The 12,902-nt window shown below is 37.3% G+C and overlaps 1 protein-coding gene across 6 annotated transcripts in view; it reads left to right on the plus strand.

Annotated features, from left to right (window-relative positions):
- The first annotated feature begins 6,558 nt into the window (after window positions 1–6,558).
- PECAM1 (platelet and endothelial cell adhesion molecule 1) overlaps window positions 6,559–12,902 on the plus strand; it is a 34,567-nt gene continuing 28,223 nt past the window's right edge. For 3 of the 6 annotated variants that reach the window (XM_075169518.1, XM_075169519.1, XM_075169522.1), the window contains exons 1-7: window positions 6,559–6,870; window positions 7,011–7,037; window positions 8,867–9,160; window positions 10,131–10,430; window positions 10,517–10,786; window positions 11,175–11,435; window positions 12,431–12,712. In XM_075169518.1, coding sequence (XP_075025619.1) covers window positions 6,837–6,870; window positions 7,011–7,037; window positions 8,867–9,160; window positions 10,131–10,430; window positions 10,517–10,786; window positions 11,175–11,435; window positions 12,431–12,712 — 1,468 coding nt within the window. In that variant the 5' untranslated portion in view covers window positions 6,559–6,836. The remainder of the gene's footprint in view (window positions 6,871–7,010; window positions 7,038–8,866; window positions 9,161–10,130; window positions 10,431–10,516; window positions 10,787–11,174; window positions 11,436–12,430; window positions 12,713–12,902) is intronic. The other 3 variants (XM_075169523.1, XM_075169521.1, XM_075169524.1) reach the window with 3 other exon arrangements.

Raw genomic sequence — 12,902 nt, forward strand, 5'->3', positions numbered from 1 at the left:
AGAGTAATGAACAGATGTCACCCAGCCAAAACAAGTAAGTCAAAAAGTCTGAAAGGGAAATATGTATCACTTGGTGCTGTGACAATATTCTGCCTCAAGCAAGCGGGTGGAAGAGAATAAAAGCCAAACTGAGCTTTTATTTACAAGGTCAATTCTTTGACTTGAGACTAAAAATACTGTAAGATAGCACTCTGTAGTAAGGCTGTGAAGGCTTCACACTGTATCTGTCCTATCGTAGGCTTCCAGGGAAATGTGCATGTTTCAGCAGAATTACAAAAGTTATTCCCAGTCCCGGTTTCTCATCCTGAGAGGTCCTCCATTCGAACATCTGCTACAGTAGATGTCTGCAGAAGGTTTGCTAGAAATCGCCATAGACTGACAGTTATGTCTGGTGATGAATTAAATTCAGCACTTCTATTTTGTCTGCAAAAAGGTTTTACTGATATAGGTAGATCATGATGGAATACCGTACTTTTACACTCCTACTCAAAATGGCTGTTGTGGCAAGTCTGCTGTTTATTTTAACTACTTGGTATTTGATTGTGAGAAGATTGTTTTTCTAGAGGACAAGTAAGAGTAGAAGAGGAAAGGTTCTCTTCTATATACATATTTAAGATATCTTTAAATTTCTTGCAGTGATCCTCAGGTTCTGAATGAGAATTTTAATATAGTGAATGGTTTTCAATGAACTACAAATTGCAAAGAACATGTCAGCAGGTGAAAGGAACTTTTGGGTACCCAGTTTGATTAACCTAGTAGCTCCCAAATCCCCCAAAGATGAAATATTTTTAAATGGTATGTCTTCCCTCTGACTCCTTTCCCCCCTACACCCAAAAAAGGAAAAAGAAAAAATTTTGATGAGACACTGAAAACTGGGGTTACTAATGCATTTCTCTTGGGATAAATTCTGTCATCACTGTCTGAAGTGTGTTCCAGACAGATGTCTTCAGGAATTGCTATAAGAATACTACAGGTTGAAAAATATAGAGTACTCTTTTAATCAGCCTTCTTTATGAACTCATAGATGTAATTTTAACTTTTGTCTACTTCCTAACAGCTGACAAAAATTAGCTACTTTTTTTTTTTTTTTTTTACTTTGAATACTTAACATACTGAATGAAAAAAAGTGTTAAAAAAAATACACCTGTCAGGACTATGTCTGTTTTTCAGCCCTTTTCAGACTTCTGTTTGTGTACTCTGACGCGTATCTGCCCCTTTGTGCATCCTAACCAGAAGTTATATGAGTAGCAGCAATGACTGTATGTGGACACCCGCTGCAGGTCAGGAAGCAGATAAATTCTTTCTCTTGGTTTGTGTAAAGTCTGCTGAAAGATTTTCTGTCAACTTGGATCAGCTTCTTGAGTGACTACCAACTGAATTTTACTTATGAAACTGATGTGGAATGATGCTTGGAGAATCATCAAGCAATACAAAAACAATGGGAATGTACAGAGAAGGAAAAGTATTTCCAGAATTAATTCCCTCTCCAGCCAGAAGGTTTGCTAGAAATCGCCATAGACTGACAGTTATGTCTGGTGATGAATTAAATTCAGCACTTCTATTTTGTCTGCAAAAAGGTTTTACTGATATAGGTAGATCATGATGGAATACCATACTTTTACACTCCTACTCAAAATGGCTGTTGTGGCAAGTCTGCTGTTTATTTTAACTACTTGGTATTTGATTGTGAGAAGATGAAATGAATATCATTGCAGAGCTTGAGGCTGTTTTTCTTCTGCATCCAGAAATGCTGGATGTTAAGCAAAACAAGCGCAAATTCTGGTATGTTGCCAGATAAGCACACTGTTGATAGTGACACAGACTGTAATGTCTGCTTCTAAACTGAGGAACTTGTGAACCGGGTAGAAGACAGCAGTTTAAAATGTCCTCAAGGTGTAGAATCAGTCACTTATGCACACTGCTGGAACAGAGGAAGTTTGAGATGTGGTATCAGAGACCACGATCATAATGTAAACCAACAAATAGATTTCACACCTCTGAAAGAAGGAATTTCTCTCCTTTTGTCTGAATGGATTTCTAAGGTACATGGAAGTGTGTGCTACATGAAATACAAGTCAAGACTTCAGATTCCTAGTTTTCTTTTCAATGTGACACCATATCAGTAAGGAGGCGTAAAGCCAAATAATAATAATTAGCTCCTGTTGTATTCAAAAGAAAAATTTCAGTGTGAAAGCCTCGGTGATATTCTCTCGTTGTCAGCTTCCTGGTTCCTTCAGTTACTTTTCCAGATGTAATTTATATTGCCATTTGGAGAAGGTGTGGGTTATCAGTAATCATAGGTTTAACTGCGAAAGAGAGAAGTGAGGGAACCCCAGTGTGCTTCGCCGTAGTGGTCAGCTCCCAGTAGATGGTGCCATTGTGAAATGCAGTTTATTCTGAGAAGCACAAACTTTCGGCAATCTAGAGTTTCTGTGAATTGTAGAACTTCTAGACTTCTGAAAAAAAACAATGTTCGTTTCTTTAATGTTCTTTGTAAACATTCAAATCCAGGGATAAAATTAATTTCTTATTCTTCTCTAGAGAGGTATAAAGAGACACTTTTATAATAAAGATAAAGGATGCAAATGTTTCACATTCAAGAGAGGATAATATACCGTGAAAATGTATGTAGAAAAAACTCAGTTCATTCCCAGTTCACCAGGGATTTGTCTAAACTTGTGAAAACAGCAACATTCATTATAATTTTATTGTCTATGAGTATACTGAAACAGGAAGTGATAATTAAGCAAAATAGTTCACAGTTGTAAGGAACCAAAATGATTAAACGATTATACGCGTCAGGGATTGGGGGATTAGAAATCAGAGCTGCTTTTCTATTCTTGATTTAGTTACTGGAAAGCTTGTGTTGACTTCAGTATAGATGGACACAGATCTCTGAATTTTTATAAATTTTTAAATAAAATTTAGAAAATCCCAAACATTTGTAGATACACCTCTATAGCAATTAACTGTTTTTAAAATCAATTAATTTATACAAGAAATTATGTGGAGCCTCCATAATCAGGGACAAGATTTGATGACCCCAGAATGTTGTGTTAAGATAAATGTTTTATCAGTAAATCAGTGAGAGAGAACTTGAAGGCAACACATGTAGAGACTTCATCTTTTCTGAAGAAAGTGAAACTCCCATCAGGAATGGGCATTTGAGACCAGCAAAGTTTTAGGGCCCCAGAAGATTTGCTGGAATCAGCATGTGCTCTGTGAGGAAGTAAAATGTCAGTCGTAAAGATCGGCACTGCAGTGTGCTCTTTACTGTCATGCCAGCCAGCTGGAGAGCAAGTGAAAACAAACAGCTGAAATGTGGTGTGAACTCCGAGCTTCCTTTCCTGTCGTAAGGGACTGGCTGAAAACATTGTATTTGCAGAGGGAAAAAATTGAAAATCTTATTCAGCGTTTTGCCCTTAGTTGGAGCCTATTAGTAAAATAGGCTTTGCCTCTGATTTTAGGCAAAGCTTTGTTCAGGTGACAGAGCTGATGGTTTTTAGGAAATGTCATATGTAAGCAAGTAGCAGGGGACCCAGCCAGCAGAAACAGGGATCATGAATTCCCAGATGAGCACAGCTCTAATGTTTAAGGGTCCGATTCATTGGGCAGTAGATTAAATGTAATGATTCCCATAGGTTTCAAAGGGCGTTGCGTCAGCTTATAATGACTATTCTGTCTGCTTCAGAAGGTGTGTTGCATTTTTGAGGTCAATCCTACTTTTCCTAGAAATGTAATAGGGACTGAATGGAGTTCTCTATGTGGTGTAGATTAGAATAACTTTGTCTGATCTTACGTATTTCAGAAAAACATATCTTGAGAGATTACAATAAGATGACTGTTAGGAAAATATGTGGCTGTATTACTGGCACGGGTGCTTTTAAGTTTAAATCCTTTAAGTCAATCTGATTTCCAGTTTAACAATGGAAGACGGTCTCAAGCCATTCTTTTGCATTTGAAATGCTTTTCTCCCAAGTTTCATCATAATTTGGCTTAAATTCCTGCAGTTGAATTTACTTCTTGGATCTTGGTCAATACGAGCTAGATTTTCCTCTCCAGGGCAATGTTGAGGGCTTATCAAGAATATGACAGTCTAATCAGCCCGTAAGATCTTATGGAACAACCTTCACTTGGGAGTGATGTCTCACAACAGCCTCAGGTTTTGGCACCATTAAACCTTACTCCTGACCTAGTTTATCCTAAAAGCTGGCCTTTCCACCTCAGTCTGAAACTAGCCTGGTTCTGAACTCAACCATATTGGCTCGCTCTGAAGGATATTGGCCCACATTGACTTTCTCCTTCCCTTGCTGTGGCTAAGAGGAGAGCCTTTGTCCCCCGTGGGAAAGACTGGTAGTTTTGCATGTCCTGCTGAATTCTTTTATGGGGAAAGGGGGAAGGGGGAAATCTCCTTCCTTCCTTCCTAATTTTTGTTATCAATAGCAAAAGTTGATCTACCTTTGTTCTCCACCTGCCATGTGTCCTCCTCCTCTTTTCCTTTACCTGGCTCTGGAGACCGTTGTTGGCAACCAGCCAAACCATCAGTCTTTTGTTGGTGGTGTATTTCAAACAGACTGAATTAAGCAGAACTTAGTCATTAATTGCTATGACTATTGTGCCATTCTGTACTCCCTCCCTGCAAAACAGCTAGATAGATGCTTGTTCATATTGCTGATACATTGTTAAACAGATGAGTGTTTCCCTCCTGTTTCCTTTTGCAAAATACCACGCTTATGTGTATAATACAGGCATTAAAGTACACTTATAGCTTTAAACTATTGTTTTGGGGGAAAAAATACAGTTTTCATTGACCCCAGGAGAAAAAAAAAGGAGGTTCATATAAACAGTGGAGCTTATGAGAACTGTATGTCTCATTTATAGACTTCTGTATTTAGTATTAGGCTGTATTTAGTATTGTTTTAAGCACTGTTTTAACAAGCCTGGAAAATGTCAGAAAAAAGGAAAATGTCAGAAAAAGGAAAGCATTGACTCTGTCTACAAAGGAAAGAAACTATGGGATTAAGAGTTGATTTTCAAGACTTGATTTTAAAGAATAACTAAATCACTACTTGGGGAGTTCTGGGACATACAATTTGAGAAACACTTTTTGAAGGGCATGATTTCAACTTACTTTATCAAGACTATAGACTGAGTCAGTGTTAGGGCTCAAGTGGAATGACTTAACTCTGACTTAAATGTGGACTGATAAACTGAGAAAGGAATGTCCTGAACAACTGAAAGGTATTGAACATTGAATTCTAAAAAGTTACAGAGTAAATTTTTTTCTGGAAAAATGAAATTGATGCTTAAATCTGCCACTTCTGCATTGTCAGATTATTTAAGATTAAAAGCACATTCATTAAAAAAAAATGATAGTACCAAAGTAAGAAAACTAGAAGAGGAGAGATAGGGACAGGACAGTATCTCTGTTATTCTTTTGTTTTCCTCATTCTGCCCATCTCTCCCATCGCCTCTCCATTTGAATATCGAGAAACTGGTCATGGTAATGAGATTTTGGATAATTATTACATTTTACTTTTCTTCACAACTTGTCTTCTTCAGAACGGTTCCACCTAAATCAAAGCTGATGGCTACTGATTTACTTGTGTTTAGGCTTTCTTTCTTTAGGCTTTTTACTTTCTTTAGGCTTTTGTCCATAATCAGAAAAAAAACCTCTGTTTTGTTAAAGGAAGTTGAGTAATTCATGTGTTCTGAATTTTACGTCTGTTCCTTACTGTATCTCAGGCAGACATTTACACCAGTGGAAACTGAGGGCAAAATGCTGAAGTGGAACTTTTCCTCCTCCTCTGACCACATTTGCTCAATTTCTGCTTTCAGTGTTTTGGATGCAGAATTAATCATCCCTGATTTCAGGTTGGCTGTCATATTGTCACGCTGCCTATACCATTGCAAAAAATTAAACACAGAAAAGGTCAGAAGGATCTCTCAGGGATGCCTGAATTCAAACAGTGTCAAGCTACTAGCAGATTTAATTCTTGCTCCATATTATTCTCTATTTCAGATTGTGCCAGTGCTACTTCAGATTTCTGCTGAGAAATGAAACTCCAACTGGTTCTTTTCTTGTGGGGTTTAAGTTTTATGATTGTGTATGTTTTGCACTGTCCTAACTACATAAAATAAAATCTTGTGCAGTTCTGTGTTTTTGATATATGATGGTAGTATGAGAGGTCTGCCTGTCAATATTCTTGTCTAACGCAACAGTAGCTATGGTTTCTGAGATATATAGTTTGAATTTATTGTGCGCCCTACAGTAAAGCTGTTCTTTGCCACAGCAAAGATGAGAGACCTAGAAATGGAGGTAAAGGGGAAAAAATAATATTATATACATGTATTTTCTGAAAGAGTTCTCCACGTCAGGATGAAGGGAAATATTTGCTCAAGGACCTGCTGAGGTCAAATAGCGAAGGTAATTTGTGTTCATAAATGGTTAATCGTGACTTAAAAATACCCGTATTGACAGGAACTGCAGGATAAATGTCATTGGAACTTCTTGTTTTTTTAATACACCTTAAGAAATTAAACAAAGCAAATGCATTTGGTGGCGCCCTCAGGAAAAGTCCAGTCACTTCCTGAACAGTAATCTGCCTGTGAGCAGCAGATAGATTCTCATTGTTTGCCATTTCCAGTTTCCAGTAATGGGAACGATTACTTGATCTAGCCAGTTTCTGTTGAAGATCTGGGAAAACTTACGAATTTTAATGGCAAAATTTTATCTGTTTCCATAAAACAAACCTCTATTTGGTACCTGGAGACATCACCTCTGATGATGAATATTGTTTTATTTTGGAATTAAGTGTCTGTTCTTCAGGAACGAGATGTATCTTGCTCTTCTGGTGATTTTCTTGCAGTGTAAGTTTGATAACTAAATATCTGGGTGGGTACATGTGTTTCTGGTTTGTTTGGGGTTTGTTGGGGCTTTTTACTGTTTCCGATTACTGTCTCTCAATCTGTAAGCTTTGAAAATAACATTTCTTTTCTTTTTTTTCCAGGTTCAGAACTTTACACTCAGGAGAGAGGTAGGTAATTATAGTTTTTTTTCATCTACAAATATAAAATAAGTAATCTAACTAATTCCTCAGTTGTTGGTGTGCATCCATAATAGAGTTTATCTGGATTTGCTGTACTATAGCTCAGTATGAAATTTGGCCAGGTAAAAAAAAAAAAAGGTGTTACTTGGTGGTGTTTCGTGGTATAGTGTTTAAGTGAGAGATGTGCTGCCATACTTTAATAAAAGATTTGGTGAAATCTTTCCTAGAGTAATTTGATTTACTAAGGCATACAAGAGAAGAGATGGGAGAGGAGATTTAATTACTAGCATTTTGTTTTGGTCTTTAAAAAACCCTCTCATGCCCACAAGCAAGGAGGTATGATAAAATTACAGAAAATAAGTTAAGGGCACTCTCTCTTGCTCTTTTTCGTGCAAAAGAAAAGATCATGTCTGAGCAGAGTACAGAACTTGTGTTCTGAAAGGAATGCATTTACTTTTTATGTTAATCTCTTGTTGACTTCCAGCACATACACTCTGGATACTTCCTTTTTTCCATCACATGTTTGCTTCTTCTTGTCATGTAGTCTATTCACATGCAAAAAAATTTACAATTTTTGCATTGGTTTTATGCCCAAAACTCTCTCTAGCAAGGACAATTTATAAATAGCTGGTAAGCGTACATGGCAAGGAACTTCTTTAGATGCAGGAAAGTTTTCCTGTTCTAGTAGCAAATTTCTAATACAAATCCTGGCCAAAACGGGCATACCCAAAAGCTGTAAGTTCTAAAGGAAGGGAAAGTGAATGAACTCATAAATCTTTCTCTACACTTGTTCATCTAGCTGTGTGAATAAAAATATTAATTATACTAGGATTCTAACAATTATAAAACTTTAAGCTACAAATTATTTATCATTGCTGTGGTTATAAACACAGAAGCACTATATATATATTAATGCTATTATAAACTTTATTTCATAAAGTGCTTATCAATTTTTTTTTTAATAGGAATATTGAATTCAGTATAGTTTTTCAGGGACTAACATATCTAAATTCTAAATTAATTGAAAGCATTGCTTCTGCATATGATTCTGTATTTGAATTAATGAGGGTATGATCGCTAAGGACTCTTGAGAGTATGATTGCTGGACTGCTAACAATATAAAGTTAGGCAGTACATGTTTGCTTGCAGAACTTGAACCCAAATGTGTTCTGTTATGCTCTAGTTATCCTAAACTAGAGATTTAAGATTATCCCAGGCTTGTGAGTTACATGTTTAAAGTGGAATTTGTTGAATGACGTAACCCTAACCTTACTTTCAGATAAAAAATACTAGGATGACTCCAGGGATTTCTGCTAATTGGGGATGAATTGGCTCGGGATTTAACACAACTCTAAGCAGGGTTTTACTGTCATTTTTCAGTTTATTCGGACAAGTATAAATACAAAATTCTGTTCACCTCTCAGATCTCCTGCCAATTAGAGTTGAAGACAACAAACCATGAGAAATAAGGAAAACCAAGAAGCAGCTGCAGGCCTATTCCAGTGTCCTCTGTGTCTTCTAGGGAATTTAGTAGATTTGGCCATGAGCATGGCCAAATCAATGATTCTCTCAGTCCCTCAGGGCAAGGACTGAGCAGATGGACAGTGTGTGCTGTGACGATCAGTAGTTGCCTCTAGTATATCTGTGCAGTGGAAGGTAAAGCTGCTACCACTGTCAACATCTGTGAGATCTGACCACAAAAATTATAACACCTGCTACTAGGGTACAATGAATTAATTTTTGTGGTTAACATATAGCAGTATATGTTGGACTAATTGAAAATAAATATAACTCTTTTTTGTATTTTTTCCATCAAGTTTTTACTTTCAACACAGTTGAAATCAAGGTTCAGCCATCTGTCAAAGTAAAGAATGGAGCTCCTATGTCAATTGTCTGCCATGCTGACATTAGCAAAAGTACCAATTTCCAGCTGAAGCATAATTTTACAATTTTTAAGGATGGCAAGCTTGTGTTCATGACCGTATCAGACAAAGGAGATGCACAATATGAGATATCTATTGCTAGATCTTCAGATACAGGAGAGTATGAATGTACTGTGGAAGCCGGCGGAAAGACAAAATCTAGTAACTCCTTACATGTTTGGGTAACAGGTGAGTATTCCTTCAAACACGGCAGTTTTCTAAGATACAAGAGAACAACCTTCCAGGGGAAGTAGTAATAGTCAGTGCTAAATATGATATCTTGCAAAGTGTTTTTTATCCATAACCATCACAGTGCTTTACAAGAGTTTAGTACTAAATCCTCATGTTAAGGCACAGAAATGAAATCACTATTCCAAGGCTAGATGGCAGATCAGCGATAGTCAGGAATGCAATCTGTGCCTCCTGTGCCACCATCCCCTCTGTCCTGCGCTTCTGTTCCCTAGACTAGAGAAAGTATTAGTTGTGAAAGCTTGTGCCTGTAGATAATAAACATGACGGTGTGGGAGGGACTAGATTACTGGAAAAGCTGGAAATAACGCATAGAGATTCTCACGTTGTGACAGCCATTGCCAAAGCTAGTATCAACTGTGGACTACTTTTGTAGACAATGTTATATCAGTCTTGTTCTTTCATCTCTTATGAGAACAGGGGCCACCTCCATCTATACTCTTTCTAGCCATGTGTTCTTCACTGCAAGAGACATTTTTCCCCTTGGGAAAGCAACTCAGAAAGAATTCGTTCAGCGTTAAATAGTCACAGCATTGTGCAGGGCCTGTAATTTTTCTTCAGAGCCCTGCACCTCTAGGTACAGAAGTTGAGATGGAATTTAGTTTCTTCCCTTGCTCATTTCTGAGTGGCAATAGGAAACACTCGGGAGGAAGCGGTCGTACCTTCAAAACAGCGAGTTTCATACTTCACACATTGCATCAAGAATGTATTACCTTCTCGAGGGACATTTTCTTCTCCGGAAGGTGCCTTGGCATGTACCCACACATCAAAGGAACTGTCTTCAGAAGCTCAGTTCTTGCAAATTATTTGCATCTGTTCATTAGCATAAGTCACTACCATAGTCATCAGAGATAGTGTTTATTTCAGGATTATGCAATGTTCTATTTCTTTTCTTGTTTTCTGTTCCAAGGAATGACCAAGCCAATCCTGACTGCTGAGAAAAAAGAAGTTTTAGAGGGTGAAGTTGTGAAATTACGTTGTGAGCTGCCAGAAGAAGTACCTCCTTTATATTTCTTTTTCCGGAAGATAAAGATGAATTCAACACCTAAAGAAAAACTTGTATTTGAACCATACAGAAATTTTTCTGTAGTGGAATTTTCTGTTGAAGAGGGAGATAATATTTTACAATTTGATTGCTTTGGTAGGAGAAATGTAAAACTCGAATTTGAAAGCTCAGAACACAGCAACAAAACACTTGTTACAGTCAGGGGTAAGTTGCTTAGCTTTTCTTTTTACATTTTTTTGCTTGCTACGATTAAAAAGTTGGGTCATGAGTTTATATGTATTCTCTTGCAGAACCATTTATAAAGCCTACTCTGAATGCTAAACCCTCAAGTAATATTACAGAAGGAGACAGAATACAGTTTGAATGCTCAACTGTGGTCGCCCGAATGCGTGACATTGAAATCATACTCCAGAAAAACAGAACAATACTGAACAGTGTACGAGATGAGAAACTTCTGAAATACTCTGCAGTAGCTACTCTAGAGGACAGTGGTGAATACCTGTGTAAGGTGGAGCAAGGGAGAGCATCTAAAACCACCAAACTGAATGTTGTTGTGGCAGGTAACACCTCTGTTCATCTTAGATTTTACTCAATGGATTAATATTTAGATTTAAATTCGGTAGAACTCAAGATCCAAGTGTAACCTCTAGATCCACGTGTAAATTTTCCTGAAGTTAAATTCTATTTAGATTTCGATTTCAGTTTCTGATTTTTGCCTGCCAATACTTTCAACTAAAACAATACTTTCAAATAACACATATAAGAAGTGGTTTCAAGTGATTGCTAAGTTTCTGTTTTCCCTGAAAATATTATTATATTAAAATAACAAGATTGGTTTTTTTCCCTGATTGTAAACTTTCAATGTCCTTCATTCTGTATACTTTTAGGTAGGTAGTCATGTTCTTTTAGGCTCAGTTTGAATGAATTCATTCCCTTTTTATCTTGCAGAGTTATTCCCCAAGCCAATATTGGCTGCTTCTATGAATAAGCTGGATGAAAATAAAGAATTAACTTTGAGTTGCAGCATTAGTGGTTTTCGGAAAGCTAACTTCTCTATATTACGGAAAAATTCAAATGGAGACATCTGGTTGAAAAATTCTAGAAACTTAACAATGAGAGTTAATGTGAATGATACTGGATCCTATATCTGTAAAGCTGAAGTAAAAGGAATAGTCAAGGAGAGCAAACCTGTAAGGATAAATATTTATGGTGAGTTGATACAGAGGCTTAGAACCCAGTGGTGGTGGGGGAAATCAAAATCGTAAGCTTATAAATAAGCACATCTCTTTACAGGATCAGTGTCTAGTCCATGAACTAGCAGGGTGTCTATTAGTTCTTGCAATATTAATTTCTGTGAGATGTGCTTGTAATCTTTAGCTGTAGAGGATTTGGCCTATCGTGATCTAATCAAGTCAGACTTCTCCAGGGCTGGCCCTAGGAGAAGGAAGTTAGCATGTCTTCCTTCTGGTCCCTTGATTCTGCTAGGTGCCAAATAAACTCTCATTCATTACCATTTGCAGGAGCTGGGAATGTTCTGCAAACCTTTCACTCATCAGTTTGATTTGAAACTCTGTCAGTGTTTGCCTTGAATCCCTCCCCCTGACCCTCCAGGCAGAAAGCCATGAGAGCCAGAGGTCATCTGGATAGCTCTACTCCAGAAAAGCCACGTTTTTTGCTATCAATACAACCCCCTCACCAGCACACTAATTATAAACACCCTAGTTTCCTTCCCTCTCATGGAACAAGCAGTCGGTTCTCAAGTCTGTCAAGGGGGATTAACTGGGTTGTGACTCGCTGTGCTGCAGAAACAGAGGTCCCTGATTAGGTGCTGCAGGATCCATCTCAGGTAATACATGCAATGCTACCTGCATATATTTTTGCTCTACAGACTTACTCCTTAGGTCAGAGCTAGTTTTGGAGTTTGGATGATCCACAGCTGTGTCACTGATCCTTTTTTTGTTTTCCTTTACGTTTTCCTTGTATGCTATTTTATTCTAAGTCCCATATGTCTATTATCTATATTTTTCTTTTGTTCAAGTCACCCCCTGCTTCCATTCTATCAATGAGGAAGAGCTTCCCGATATAGGCTGCGTGCACAAACTAGCTAAATATTGTATATTTGTATGTTTGCTATAAAATAATATTGTATCTTTCAGCCTTATGCAGTGTAATCTGCAACATTTTTTCTTTTATTCCCCTTTTAGCTCCAGTCTCCAAGCCAACTCTTTCCGTTGTCAGTGGTTTACCGGAGGTGGTGTTAGGGAAACCTCTACGGTTAATCTGTCGTTCAATGACAGGAACACCGCCAATAACATTCACATTCTACAAAGGAAATGAACCTAAGAAAATAGTAATTAATGACACATATGCTACATTCTTGGATGAAAATATTAGACAAAATGACAAAAGAGGATACAAATGTGATGCTAGAAATAATCACTCCAGTGGTATGAAAACTAGCAATATTCTAAACATCACAGTAATAGGTAAGTCTATTTAATTCTTCTTCTTTTCTAATGTCATATTTTGATTTTTGAAACTGTAGCAGCAAATGATGGACTAAGCAAAATGGATGTGAAGTGTATACAAATTTTTGCTCACTTGAATTAAAAATAGTTGGAGATCTGTATCACAGACTATTTGTCACTAAAGTAAAAATCCTGATAGTAATCCGAA

Source organism: Calonectris borealis, chromosome 20 (genome assembly GCF_964195595.1).
Source record: "Calonectris borealis chromosome 20, bCalBor7.hap1.2, whole genome shotgun sequence".
Classification (NCBI taxonomy): domain Eukaryota; kingdom Metazoa; phylum Chordata; class Aves; order Procellariiformes; family Procellariidae; genus Calonectris; species Calonectris borealis.